Source organism: Microtus oregoni, unplaced genomic scaffold (assembly GCF_018167655.1).
Source record: "Microtus oregoni isolate MIOR12 unplaced genomic scaffold, Mior012 000050F_ref0000143, whole genome shotgun sequence".
Classification (NCBI taxonomy): domain Eukaryota; kingdom Metazoa; phylum Chordata; class Mammalia; order Rodentia; family Cricetidae; genus Microtus; species Microtus oregoni.
In genome coordinates this window covers 10,866,241-10,880,617 of record NW_024543256.1, presented here as the reverse complement: position 1 = coordinate 10,880,617, position 14,377 = coordinate 10,866,241, and the positions used below count along the sequence as shown (strand labels likewise).

At 39.3% G+C, this 14,377-nt stretch overlaps 1 protein-coding gene across 1 annotated transcript; it reads left to right on the top strand.

Moving 5' to 3' along the window:
- The first annotated feature begins 205 nt into the window (after positions 1-205).
- Positions 206-7,174, top strand: LOC121437231 (ras-related protein Rab-9B-like). The gene is made up of 3 exons (XM_041637096.1): positions 206-338; positions 5,381-5,450; positions 6,527-7,174. The coding sequence occupies exon 3, from the start codon at positions 6,569-6,571 to the stop codon at positions 7,172-7,174; it is 606 nt and encodes a 201-aa protein (XP_041493030.1). The 5' UTR covers positions 206-338; positions 5,381-5,450; positions 6,527-6,568.
- Positions 7,175-14,377: the final 7,203 nt, after the last annotated feature.

The window sequence follows — 14,377 nt, the reverse complement described above, 5'->3', positions numbered from 1 at the left end:
AGAAGGAAGTGCAAGACAGCCAGGGAACACTCTCCACAAGAGCCTACAGGAGGCTGCTACAGTGGGTCCCCAGCGTCAAGAAGGGGGCACGGGGAGGCGGCGCGGGCCCCGCCCCCTCCCCTGGCGGGCGCGGGCGCGAGAAGACGCTGCGCGGCTGCAGCGGCGGGAGCGAGCGGCAGCTGTCAGGCCACCAAGGTCCAAGCTGCACTTGCTGCCCCATTGAGGACGAGGCGACAGCGCGAGCTGTGACCTGGTCGCTGAGGAGCCAGGCTAGAGGCGCGCAGAACTGAACTGCCCGGCATCGGTAGCCCTGTCCTTTCTCCTTCCCATTGTGTTGGGTAAGGTGTCTGCATGGGGATAGGAAGAGGGGGCGAGGGCTGCTGGACCCGGGAGGCCAGGAGGTGGGGGGCCTGTGGGGAAGAGGGAGAAAGGGCAACTTAGGTCATCGCCGGGGCCACTGGCCCCTCAGTCAAGGGGCCTAGAAGCTGCCGAGATTGTAGTCGGAGGTAGGGGACGGTGGAGGGGGGCGTTGCTGAGTAATCTGGAGTGGCTACCAGAGCGGGGCAGAGAGGCGCAGGGCTCCGTGGGGAGCGGGTGTGGTTCACTGCGCATGCGCCACAGTCCACTGGCTCTAGGAGCTGGGGATGAGGTGAGAGGACCTGGGTCTGAGGTAGTTGGGACTATGCGTGACGTTTCACTTTCTAAGTTCCCAATACTGAAGCAGTGTTCCCCTTGTGGCTATGCCAGCATTCCTGGTCTCCTAAGGACCTTTTATTAGTGTCCTGAAAACCTTTACTTCCAGGCACCCTATTAAGGAAGACGTGGCCTGGGGACAGTGCCAAGTTCCTATCAAGTATGTCTTTGGGCTTATTGGCCCAGAACTGTTATGAGGAATGAAAGATTAGACATGCATTTCCACGCTGAACACTTGGCTGCATATATGATGTAAATGCCAGCATGAAGTTAGGAATAGCATTTCGGTGGCAGACAGCTATGGCATCTAGACTTTGTAGCATGGGTGTAGCTGATAACTGAACTCTGCAAAGTAAATTGAGTGCGTCACAGGGCTTCCCCGCCGTAAAACAAGCCCCCTTTTCAGCATCAGGTTGTATGGGAAGCAACCAACCTACACCATTTAAATTAGAGGGTCTCAAAGATCAATCATTTCTTTCTTGTGTTGATTTTCACATACATTAAAAAAAGCCACACCCATTTCTCTGGTGCAGTATTTCTGAATAATATTTCAGGATTCAACAGCCAACTGAATAGCCCTAATCAGCATGTCTCCACAAGATGGGCTTTCCTCATAGCTCCAAGCATGTTCCCTCCCCCGTGAATACCACTCTCAGCCATTGTCTGCCCCCCCTTCTTCCCCCACCAAGCCCTGCAGTACACACCCCTGTCAAGACTTGCTCCTAAACAACCTGCGCTACTGATTGTGAGCGTCTTTCTACCCCATGGAAAATGAGCTGGTGCTGCCATCATCATAATAAAATGCGTTATTTTAAAAGATTCAACCTTTCCTTGCTTTATTCTCTCTGCTCCCAATCTCAAGCACCCCCAACTAAATACCGTAATCTTAAGAAGGCTGTGTGGGTGCAAACATAGCTGATTCAAAAGATCTCAACTACACTGAAGAATAGGGAGCTAAGAATACTGGCTTTATGAATTCCTGATTCATCTTGTTATTCAAGACAACATTTAAGTCAAAGCCAGCTATTTCTCTGAATGGAACCAAAATTAGAATAAATATTATGGTCCAAGGACTGGAGGTGTAGATTAGTGTTTAAGGCACAGTGCCCTAGGTTTGATTCCCAGGGATTAAAAATAAAAAGAAAGAAAAGAAAAATGAATATTCGGTTCAGATCTAGCATAATATGGGAACCACACTGAATTTCACCTTCACGTTAGATATATTTGTTGTTATCAAGAAGTCCTCTCTTTGCTTAATGCTTTCTCCTTTCTATGTTTGGCCAAATTTGGCTTTTCCTGGGGGAGGGGATTTGATTTAATTGATTTTTATACTGTCATGGCTCTTTTCAATTTGAATATGCACTAACATAAATTATCCTCACCTTCGAACATAATAACAGGGATGACAGCATCCACTGAAAACAAAGTGGATATCATTATTCTCCTCTTGTTTTGGTAGGAATAGAGATAATGTAGGAAATATATATTTTAAGATGTGAGTGTAGCAATAGGGAAATGGAAAGCTTCCATGGACTTTCAACAGGTGGAATTTGTTAAGTCCTGTTTAGAAAGGAATCCAGATAAATTCATAATTTGTATTTTTAGTTACATTGTATGTGATAACCTTTGGATGTCCTACAGGATCGTGGATGGATTGTTGTCATAAATTCCAAGGCATTAGTTCTGGGTACCTACCTAATATGTTAAATCATAAATATTTATTGCTTATTTCTATGATGTATTCTGGGACCACATACTGAAGAGGCTTCAAAAATACACACAAGCAGAGGACCTTTAAATCAGTTGTGAAGGAAAGACATTTTTTTTAAAGAAGTCCGTTAACAACATCAAGCAGTGTGATAATATCAACTGCAAATAATAACTTGTTTTATCGAGACATAAAAGGTGGACTATTTTGGGGGCATAATATGATCATTTTATACAAATATATAATATGTAATGATTGAAGGGTTATAATTGCTTCCATTTCCTTAAATATTAACCATTTCTGTGTGCTGGGGACTTTCATATTCTGTTTTTTTTTTACTATAAAGGACTAGTGGAAAATATTTTATTTTCCTTTTCAAAATTCCCAAATAATTTTTATTAAATTTGATCATTGACTATTTCTACAGCTCTAGAATGCATTCTGATTTTTCTCACATCCAGCACACCCTTATCTCTTTTCTATACCTGTCAAGCATTCACTCCTCTCTGCAAATCCTATTGTCCCTGAATGGACTTGAACTCTTGTAGCTGAGTATGATCTTGAACTTCTGATCTTCCTGCATCCACTTCCTGAGTGCTATAGTTATACATATCTGTCACCATGCCTGGTTTTATATGGTGCGGAGAGTCAAACTCAGTGCATTCAAATAGTCTACCAAATTGTCTAAGACCCCGATCCTGACGCCAGCCTGGGCAACACAGCAGGATTCTAATTTTTAACATGGAGTTAGAAGTAGAGGAGTCAGAATGGGCATTTGAAGCCAAGTCAGCAGGATATCATGACTAAGGGCAAGAAAACCAGCCTAAACTGTGTCTCTTTCTATCTTTAGCAAATAAATGGGCATTGAAAATGGGGGAGAATGTGGAGCTGTGGAGTGGCAGTTCTCAACCTGTGGGTTGTAACCCCTTTGGGGGTCAAATGATCCTTTCAAGGGGTCATATAGCATATATCAGGTATTTACATTACGATAGTAGCAAAATAGTAGCAAAATTACAGTTATGAAGTAGCAACCAAACAATTGGGCAAATAAAAAAAAACAATTGGGCATTGGAGGGGTCACCCCAACGTGAGGAACTATATTCAAAGGTTGCAGCATTAGGAAGGTTGATAATCACTGGTGTAGAATATCCCCTTGGTAATGGTACAGCACATGGTAGGTACTCAATTCTTTCTCAAACATCAGTAGAAGGGTTATACCAGAAGATCCTGAAGACCCCTTAAACACACAGACTCTATGCAACATGCAGATGTTCCACGCTAAAGAACAAGGAGGAACTAATAACTCCACAAAACAAAGGAATGGTATAACAGCAAGGAGGACCTTATTTTGCCTCTTTTCCCCATACCATATAGTTTATGTACCTAGAACTATGTGTGCACATTACGAACTAGAGAATTCTCAGATTGTCATTAATACTCATCATTATTCCTGGAGCTGGGCATTTAGTTTCCATATTCACTGTGGTTTTGGCCTATCTAAAGAGTTTATCCACAGCTAGGAAAATGAGTTAGTGAGTTATAATGGCGTTAACATCTGTTTTCTAGATACTTAAGGAAATTTGTTTGGTATCTACCATTTATAACAGTTTATGCAAATTTTTAATTCCTTATGTTGCTTTTAAAAATGAGAGTTGAAGAGTTTTGAACTGTGAAATTATATTGCAGACTAACATTAAAAATAAAGTATGAAGTGTTACCATAGATCAGTGGTAGAAGACTTTCCTAGCCCACTGAGGTCCTTTGGCCTTCTCCAGCTTATCAAAAGCAAAGCCAAACAAAAAGGAGAATAAAAAACTGTGCTAACAAATCTGGTTCACCATAATTTCAAGAAATATTTGTCACGTGAGCTATAGTTCCAAAAAGACAGAAATTTGAAAGCAGAAAAGTGTGGACAAAAATCAAGCAAACAGAAATGGTAGAAAATTTAAGATTCTACAGAGTAGATTTAGCCTAAGAAGGAGGATAAAGCTTAGCAATTTAGGAGATGAGGCTTCCATTTTAGCTACTGATTTAGATAGTCAACAAATACCTGATTAGCTTTGCAAAACAACATAAGATAATTAAACAACTGAGCTGTTTTTTTAAACAGCTTCTTTATCCCTCAACAAACATACTTAACAAGCATAGGAATTATTTGTCTTTTTGGACCACTATTTTAGTTTTTGCTTCATAAATATATGCCAAATTAACTATTAATATTAAGCGAATGTGTTTGTAGTAAGGACAGCTAAATATTAAAACCTGTGTTCAAGTAAGGCATGATTGTGAATACCTGTAATCTCATCACTCAGGAGTATTGAGGCAGAAGAATCAGGCCATCTCAAGCTACATTGTGAGCTCCAGACCATCTTGGGCTATATAGAGAGAACTTGTCTCCAAACCAACCAACCAAAACCTTGGTTTCAAGACTGATACCATCAACTATGAATCAAATAATTAGCTAAGAAAGTATAAGTCCATAAACATATTAATGGTTTCTCCTCTGATTATGAGAATCAATTGCAGGCTGCCTCAAGGCAGATGGGTGGGTGCACTGGTGGTTTTTGAAGTGGGACTATTGGTAGGTATAAAGGGAAGGAAAGTCGCCTCTGATTTATCTTAAACTTCTCTGCTTTCACGCTACCAAATTTTACTTCTTGGAATATCACCTATTTGCTTTTATTTACTTTTACATTGAATAGAGCATTCAGCCGAAAGACAACACAAAACAGTTTTTTTTAAAAAAAAAAAACCACACAGAGTACAGTCAGATTAGGGTAAATTGAAGTTACACATTTAGATAATGATCATGTTAAACACCTGTAACAGTTTGAACTTTTAAGTGTGTTTGTGAGGATTCCCCACAGGTTACTTGAGATTGCTATGGGATTTCTCCCTGAATTGAATATATTTTTTTCTATAGACTCATTTCCATTTCATTATATATTATTAAAAATTTGCTCCCCGTTCTGATTTTAGAACCCTAATAAAAGAATAAATCAACAAGAAGGACAAAGGAGAAGGCTGAAATTGTGAAAAACCCAGCTGGGTAAGTATTTCATGAGCTCACGCTATGAATTTTGATATTTTACATTTTCTTCTGTTAAAGTGACTATAATTTTAAAAATAATTCCAAAATAATGTTAAGGACTATTACGGTTTTGAATGACCTTTTAAGTGTATTGCTGTTAGAATTTCTTTTGCATGCACTTCTTTGATCAGTATTTAGGTTTCCTTCTTTTGAGGCTCTTGCATAATAAATATTACTTTACCCAATTAATATCAGCATTGTTGAGTTTCCAGCATAGACCCAATGTGACAATACCTAACAGAATATTTTATTTTAACATGTATTCTAAGTTGCCCATGTATAAATATTGTATGTAGGTAAAAGAAAAATGCTACATGATGATTATTGGTGCTTTAGATTTTATCATAATTTTTCATATATTGGTTTTGTGATAATAAAAACTAAATTCAAGAATACCATAAGGTGCTTTTTCGGATAATACCTGTTACATTGATACTAGTCAACTGTCATAAACTTAAGTGTCATTGTACCATGAAGAAAAAATATGAAATATTAGAGTATCCATCTCAATGCAAGTATAATGGGAGGAAATACTTAGAGAAAGTTGATTTTTTTCTCTTTTCCAAGAATATGGGTCCAGTCTAATTGCTACCCAGGTCTTGACTGAGAGAATCAAGAATACAGCTTATATACCTTCCAATTACAGTTAGGTCCCCAAGAAGCAAACATTAAAACCTCAAATAAGTTTTGCATTTGTATCTCGTTTAGAAGCTAATATGCTCACGCGTTTGAGTGGCACACCTGTCCTAGGTTCTCTCCCCTAGAACAGTGTCACACCTGAACAAATTATGGAGCCATCTATGAGTTGGCTTACTCATGGCTTTCAGCCATCCCTTGCCCAGGTAAGAAGCCTCAAAAAATTAGGCCAGGTTTCCCTATTTTGTCAACAGAGGTTTCTTCCTTTCCCTTTTTTAAATTTAGTAGTGATCATGTAAGATCATTATCAGGGGCCTTATAATTCAGGGGAAATTTCTATGAGGTAGATTTGTCTCAGGTTTAACTATTTTCCTTCCTACCCTTTCATGTATTTTCAGGTTCTTTTGTTTGCAAACTTCTCCCTGTTTGGTGCTGCAACAATGAGTGGGAAATCCCTTCTCCTAAAGGTCATCCTCTTGGGTGATGGTGGAGTTGGGAAAAGCTCACTTATGAACCGTTATGTGACCAACAAGTTCGACTCCCAGGCTTTTCACACCATTGGGGTAGAGTTCTTAAATCGAGATCTGGAGGTAGATGGACGCTTTGTGACACTTCAGATCTGGGACACTGCAGGGCAGGAGCGTTTCAAGAGCCTTAGAACACCATTCTACCGGGGAGCAGATTGCTGCCTGCTGACGTTCAGTGTGGATGACTGGCAGAGTTTCGAGAACCTTGGTAACTGGCAAAAAGAATTCATTTACTATGCGGATGTAAAGGAGCCGGAGCATTTCCCCTTTGTGGTTCTGGGTAACAAGGTAGACAAAGAGGATAGGCAAGTGACGACTGAGGAGGCAAAAGCCTGGTGCATGGAGAATGGAAATTATCCTTATCTAGAAACAAGTGCCAAAGATGATACCAATGTGACAGTGGCCTTTGAAGAAGCTGTTAAGCAGGTTTTAGCTGTAGAGGAACAACTGGAACATTGCATGCTAGGCCACACCGTTGATTTGAACAGTAGCTCCAAAGCAAGTTCTTCATGCTGTTAGATGTAGGGACTCTGTTCAAAAGTGTGCAGTAAGTTGGTTAGTCTGTAGCGTAAGAACTACTGTGCCCTCTGGTGGTATTCACACACACACACACACACACACACACACACACACACACACACACAAAAGCATGTGCGTGCGTGTGAGGGTAAAAGATAAGGTTCTACTTTTGAAACAGAACCTTTCAAATTGAAATTGTAGAGCAGTTAAAAAAAAGCTTTATTGAGCCAAGTGTATTATGCGTGATTTCTGCTATTTTCCCCTTCTTGTGTGTCTCAGGACATTTCTGATTTTAGTCCTGAGAGATTTACATGTTTTTAAATCACAGTTTAAACCTAGAACCCAGCCGCATGAAGGAGTGAAAGAGCTTAAAGTGTTCCATTAAGTAGCTAGCAGATGCCACCACCAGACTCTTGCCAAGCAATTTATGACATTTCTACCAAAGGGAAAAATAAGATTCTGAGCTGTATTACAGCAAAAATAACAATGGAAGCAATGATTTCTAAGCATGAATTAGATAAAAGGTGGTGATGATTAGAAATGTAGATGTATAAAAATACACACTGACATGTTCAAATCCTCACGTATGGTTTCTTCTCATATGAACCTAAGCAAAATCATCCCAGTAAGCGTTGCGCTAATGACACTGGAGTTTGGTTCTAATCCATGTGTTTGAGTCACAGGACACTAGCGAATGGATTACGCTTAACTATGCCAACCCCCTCTGCAAATACTTGGTTGGCCTGCTTTTCCTTCCTAAGTCTGCTGCTGCTGCTGCATAGAGATGTTGCTTCCTTGACAGCTTATCAATTTAGTGATGCTACTTAGTATGTGACTTTGGGTGCAGTGCTCTCTGCCTACAATTTAGACGATCCTATGGTTCACCATGCTGGCTCAGGAAGGCTCCAGAAAAGATTGGAGAGTAATGGGCTTTTCTCCCAACTTCCTTCGCTCAGTTGTGCGTTGTAGGGGAAGGATCTGATGTCTCACCGGACGATTCAGCTGGCCAAAGTCTGACATTAAAACTGGCAACAGAGCAGAGGTTTATAAACATTGCGTTAGAATGAATTTCTCATTATTAGATTTCTTCAAAAGTGAAATAGACTGCCTTAATTGTGACCTCCCTCCCAGGAAAAGTAGTCCCTGGATGAGCACCTGTTAAAATACTGTAAAAAGAATTTCTGTACTGGCTACATGTTTGGTATAAGGTTCCTCCAGGTTTAAGTTCTGAACTTACAAACGACGTCAGTGCCATGTTCTGCTTGGATTTCTCTGAAAACAATAGTTAAGACTATAGAGAGGGCCATAAAAATCCTCAAGCCATTCTGGGATTAGCCTTTAACAACAACCACTAATAGAAATATTCCAAAGACACAATGGTCAAAGAATGGTTTGACAATTTTTGAATACCACGACTGCCAATTATATTATTATATAATTAATATATATTAATGTATTATGAGTGTGTCGTTTGGTTTTTCTGGGTTGAGCTTCATAGGTTTTAATCTATGCTTTAAACATGTATGATAAAAATTGTGACCCACTGTAGAGAGGGACAGTTAGAAAAGACCCCCCCCCCAAAAGAGATTCAGGCCCGGGATGGGGTGGGAGCATTCACAGGAAGACAGCCCAGAATTCTCCATTGTAGCCACACACGGAATCAGCCTTACATGTGGGACCTTATGTGCTTTAAGAACTCTGGTACTTTTTGGCCACATAGACAAGAGGAGGACAGCATTTCAACCCAGACTTACTCAGTATTTCCAATTATTGTATAGTCCTGACCCTATTGTCCAATTCATTTAGATGCCAGAAGTCAAAGCCAGAGCTGGGACCCCCACAACTCTTAAATATTGGTCCCTATCCTGCCTATGCCTATAGCTAGCCACACTGGTTTCAATGTTCTCCAGTCATTTTGCAACAATCGCGTTAGGGTGAAACTCTGTATGTCAGAACTAACAAATGGTAATTGTTTTTAAGTGCATGAGACCGGGGCCTTCTCTTTCTTCTTGCACTCTGCTTACACTAGTTTCTATTTGTAGATCTCAGGCCTTCATGAAGATCTCCATCAGCTCACGAAAACTATTTGTCTCTGTAGAGTGGCATGTGGTCATTTGAGTAAAACTAATAGTACACGGGGATTCAATTCATAGGCATCCTGTCCATTGAGGCAAGTGTTAATTTGATTGGCAGGTAAGCTGAAGCCCCTTTCTTCGTAGCCATACATACGCCTTATTTTTTAGCTACCAAGTTACATCACAATGTCAAGCACTTAGCAGTAAGTGACAAAACAGTGGCATTTTGATGAGTAACACTCAGTGGGTACTGACATGTAGTTTGGGTAAGATTAAAAAAAACCCCACCAAAACCTGACATCTGTGGTCCCAGGAACTGTGCATATGTGTTTTGAAATTGACTGTATGTAGAATGTGCGGTGGAATATTTTCAATAGGTGTTTTTTACTGAACACTAGACTTTGGGAATAATGTACTTGTAATTGGAAGCATACTGTTTTTCAATAGTCCATTAAAACTCCATACAAAATATTTATATTTAGTTTCTTGTCACATTGGCTTTCAGGGGGCCTCAGGTTCCATGTCTTCAGTGGATTGGTGAATTTCAGGTGTCTTTGTACCTGCCTCAGCCGTCTGTACTTTATCCTGAGGTGTCCCACAATCCTCTTGTGGCAGGTGCTGCCAACCATCTCAAAACGTGTATAAGATATTTTGTCCCAGTTGTTTAAAAAATCATCTGTGTCAAAGTGAATAAAAAGTGCATTTTGAAGAACCAAAATACAATCCTTGCCAGGTTTTATTTCTTGCCTTTTCAGTATAGCAGTATACCTGTCAGCCAAGCCCCTCTCTCAGATGCTCCCTGATGTGGTCTCTGCATCATTTTTTATGTGATATTCCAAGTGGTGCTCCCTATTTATCATGCAATAGTGATAGAGAAACAAACTCAGAAGACTGGAGGTTGGAGATTCCTTTTATTTTATTTTAGACCCTTCTGCCATGCATGGAGAGTTTGGGGACCAGAAGAACATTGATCTTAATCTACTTGATTTTTAATCATAATTTTAAATGTTAAACTATTATAAAATATAAACAGAATATTCACATTGTCTTTATTTTCTTGGCTGATAAGTTGCCTAGACATTAAAAGAATATGAAAATGTAGACAAAACAGGTCAGAACACAAAAGATAGTTTTTAATCCAAAAATGTTCTATTCTCAGGACCATCACACTTTGTGCCATTAATGTTACACTAAGCATCAAATGGCTAGAACACATATGACAGTGATTTTTTTGATTGCATGTATTTGTTTATATGCGTGCATGCATGCGCACACCATAGTAGGTGTGCAGAGAACAGAGGACAACTTTCTAACTCAGGTCATCAGGCTTGGTGGCAAGTGCCTTTACCAGCTGAGCCATATTGCCAGTTCAGTGACATTGAAATGACGAATGCAAGTCTCTCTACCATACATGGTTCATCACGTTGCTTCTATCTGCTACAGATTTAACAGTTTCATCCATTCTACAAACTTTTGGTTATTATACCTTTGCAGAGCCAAAAATATTCATTTTTTTTCTTGCTCCAGAATTATTACATCATACTTAAAATTCTACAATGATATGACGTTGAGACTATGAAAAGTCATAAATTTTTCATTACCTTATTTTTTTTTACAGCAGAGTTCTTGTAACATGCTTGAGGCCTTGGGCATGATCCCCATCACTGAACAAAAAGAGGGGAGGGGAAAGGATCTTGTCTTCCAGAATTGATATTTTCAAAGCGGAAAACTACCTTTCTGTCTGACATTTTTCTGCCCTAATCATTGCTTATAGGGAAATCTCCTCTTGATGTCTTAAGCCATAATATGAAGTCTCATTTGGGGAACAATAGCTGAGATTTTTCCAGAAAGATGGAGGGTATACAAGATATGGTTTCTGTTCTATCCTAAAATTGAATATTAAAAACTCTTTGGGAAACTGAGGTATCTGTTTGAATAATTTTATGATGGGACTTGAGATTGGCATATCTGTTTAATATTAACTACTTAAGGAATTACTGCAACAATATTTTTTTCAGTGTCGCTGATCTAGATAGTCCTCTCATATGTTTCTTTCCTTGCTATGGAGAGACAGGATTTGACACAGAGTGATTTTTCCCATGCTTGATTTCAGGGAAGATAAACTGTGATGCACTGCCATAGTCCACACAACAAAATGCCATAAGGCCAGCGGATTACATGCAACAGAATTTTGTTTCACACGGTTCTGAAGGCTGGCGAGTCTAAGACCAAGATACTGGCAGATTCTGTGTCTGGCGATTTCTCATTTACAAATGGCATCTTCTCATTGTGTGGCGAGCAGAAGGGGTCTCATTTTAATCAAAACACTGGTCCTATTCGTGGAGTTAATGTCCCCACAGCCGAATCACCTCGTCAAGTCCGTACTGCCTGATACTATCATCTGGCAAGTTAGGATTTCAACATGAATTAGGGGTGAGTGAGCATAAACATTAGGATCACAGCAGACATATTAATATCTGTATATTTTGGAGTAGTCACTAATGTTCCCTTCCTCCAAGCAAATATCTTTAATTACCCTAGCTTTTCACACCAATGGAGCCTTTACTGTTTAACCTACTCTTTTGGTGTGGGGTGGAGAGGTTTAAGACAGGGTTTCTCTGTGTATTTCTGGCTGTCCTGGAACTCACTCTGTTGACTGAGCTGGCCTCGAACTCACGGAGATCTGCCTGCCTCTGCATCCTGAGTGCTGGGATTAAAGGCATGCGCCACGCTCACCTGGCTAGTTTGCTCTTTTTAAGAGAGTAAAAGGAGAATTGCAGGAGCTAGGCATGTTTTACAGAATAGAATAAATATTATTTTTAAGAGAAATATTAGGGACTGGAGAGATGACTCAGTAGTTAAAAGTGCATGCTCCTCTTGCAGAGGTTTCCAGCACCCGAGTCAGGAGGCTCACAAATCCCTTTAACTCCAGTTCCCTGGCTATTGAAAGTCTCTGGCTTCTATGGGCATCTGCAGTCACATGCACACACCCACAAACAGATATACATGTATACAAATAATTTTTAAAATACATGAAACCTAGAAGCTAAAGGCTATTCAATAACATTTACTGAGAAGGTTACACACACTGATCATCAATGGCATATTTTAGTTAGCTGGAGTGGCAGTTGCAGTGATTTTGGGGCAAGGCTTTTTTTTCCTTCCAGAGTGAGAGGTTCCTTAGTCTTTTCCCTGTGAGAATAAGCTTCTCCACATATGGATATGAGAAGCTGTCATCTTTAGTCATACAGGAACGGAAGCAGTAAACTGCGCATCTTCACAAATTGTTTTGTCTGCTCAAAGGAAGCACAGAGCATTTTGATTTAGCCACATAAAAATACTTTTAAAAAATAATGTGCTTTGTGTGTGCAAATGCATATTTTTAGGTAATCTGTCAATTCCTTTCATGCCCTGTCAACCATTGAAAAATGTGTAATGGATCTCACTCCAGCACTCCTGAATTTTAACCAGACAACCAAGCCATCTTGTTTATTTAGAATTGGTTGATAAAAAGTAATTGGAAAGCACTGGCTAACGAAAGAAATAACTTAATTGGACATTAGCTATTGATTGAGATAAACATTTGGATCATGACTTCCTGTGTTGCACTGGTGGGGAAGTAAGAGACAGTCTCAGATCCTCTTTCGTCCATTACATTGTTCCTGGCTGCCTTAGAAACAACACATTTGCCCTGTAATATATGGCTTAACAGCCTACTGATACATGGACGTGTGTTGGTAGCTTTAAATCATCTCTTTCTTTGTTCCTGGGTTGAAAATGGTGCCACCAGTGTACATTTTGAACCTTGTCTTTATAAAGTGAGAAAACCAAGGAAATAGACAAGCAGGATAAATAACATTTATTTCTAATAATATTATTCTAAGATAAGCAAATTTATCTTTGTTATGTGGGCTTTTAATATATTTACATAAAGGGAAAATTAATTGTAATACACACACTGTGCAATCTTTTTCACTTAATACACAGTGAGTATTTCTGGGCATGTTTTCTTCTAGGGATTGTATTTAATGTGTTCATGCTTTCTTTTTGAAGAATGCACTGTAAGACTTGTAGTCAGATTGTGTCCTTTTATAAGCTAAAGGGGATAAGAAGGTTATTAATAATAAGCTTTATATCTGTGCTTATTTCTTAGAGTTAACACTTCTAGATCAAAGAATATGAATATTTTATGGCTTTTAATATGTAATGGCAAATTGTCCATTAGAAAGTTGTCCCAAATTACATCAACATTAGTAGAATAAGAGACTGATTTTTCTCAGACACCCACACAAATCATCTTCTCAAACCATACTCACTTCTGTCAATGAAAGTAAAAACTCATGTTTGCACTTGCGCTTATTATCTGAGAGTAATAACTGTGCAGATATAAACTGATCATTTTTATTTTTCTTAAGTAAATGAACCATTATACTTCTTAGCTTATTTGGGATGTGGGGCATCATTTTGTTTCTTTCTTATTGTGTCTTGTTTTTGCACTGGGGATGGAATCCATGTCATGCCTACTAAGCAAATGCTCTATCTCTGAGGTTCAGTTCTCATTTTTGTTTCTTAAGGAATTTGAGGGAGTCATTTTTATATTGTGGGTTTAAACCCTTGATAATATCCATATCCTTGCTTTTTATAATTCCTCTCCATATTTCTCACCTATTAATTCTGTTGATGGTATATTTCAAGTATGTTAAAATTATTGAAAAGCTTATGTTATGGTAAAATAGAAAACTATGGTAGGTGGGAACTAGGGAAATTCCTATCTTATTTCTTCTTTGCTCCAGATCGTATTGAGCGTGTAAGCACTATTTTCTTTCAGAAAGGCTGTGGGTCTTAGTATTATCAACATAATAAAAAGCACAGGCAGTAGTCAAAATACTCTTGCATCTAGATACTTCACTGCAAAGTACCAAACAGCTGGTTTGAACTGGTTTAGTTTTCGCTGGAATAGGCAGATTGATCTTAACGCACACAAATACACTCAGAGTAACTTCAGCTTTCACCCACAAGGGGACAATAAAGACTTGCCAGTGTTCTGTCATGGAAATTAGAACCCAAACTGTTAGAACTAAAAAGGCATGTAGAAAGTGCCTAGCTAGCCCACCCTTCCCTTAGTTCA

Coding starts and splice junctions, on each gene's coding strand:
- LOC121437231 (XM_041637096.1), top strand. CDS start 6,569: ATGAGTGGGAAATCCCTTCTCCTAAAGGTCATCCTCTTGGGTGATGGT.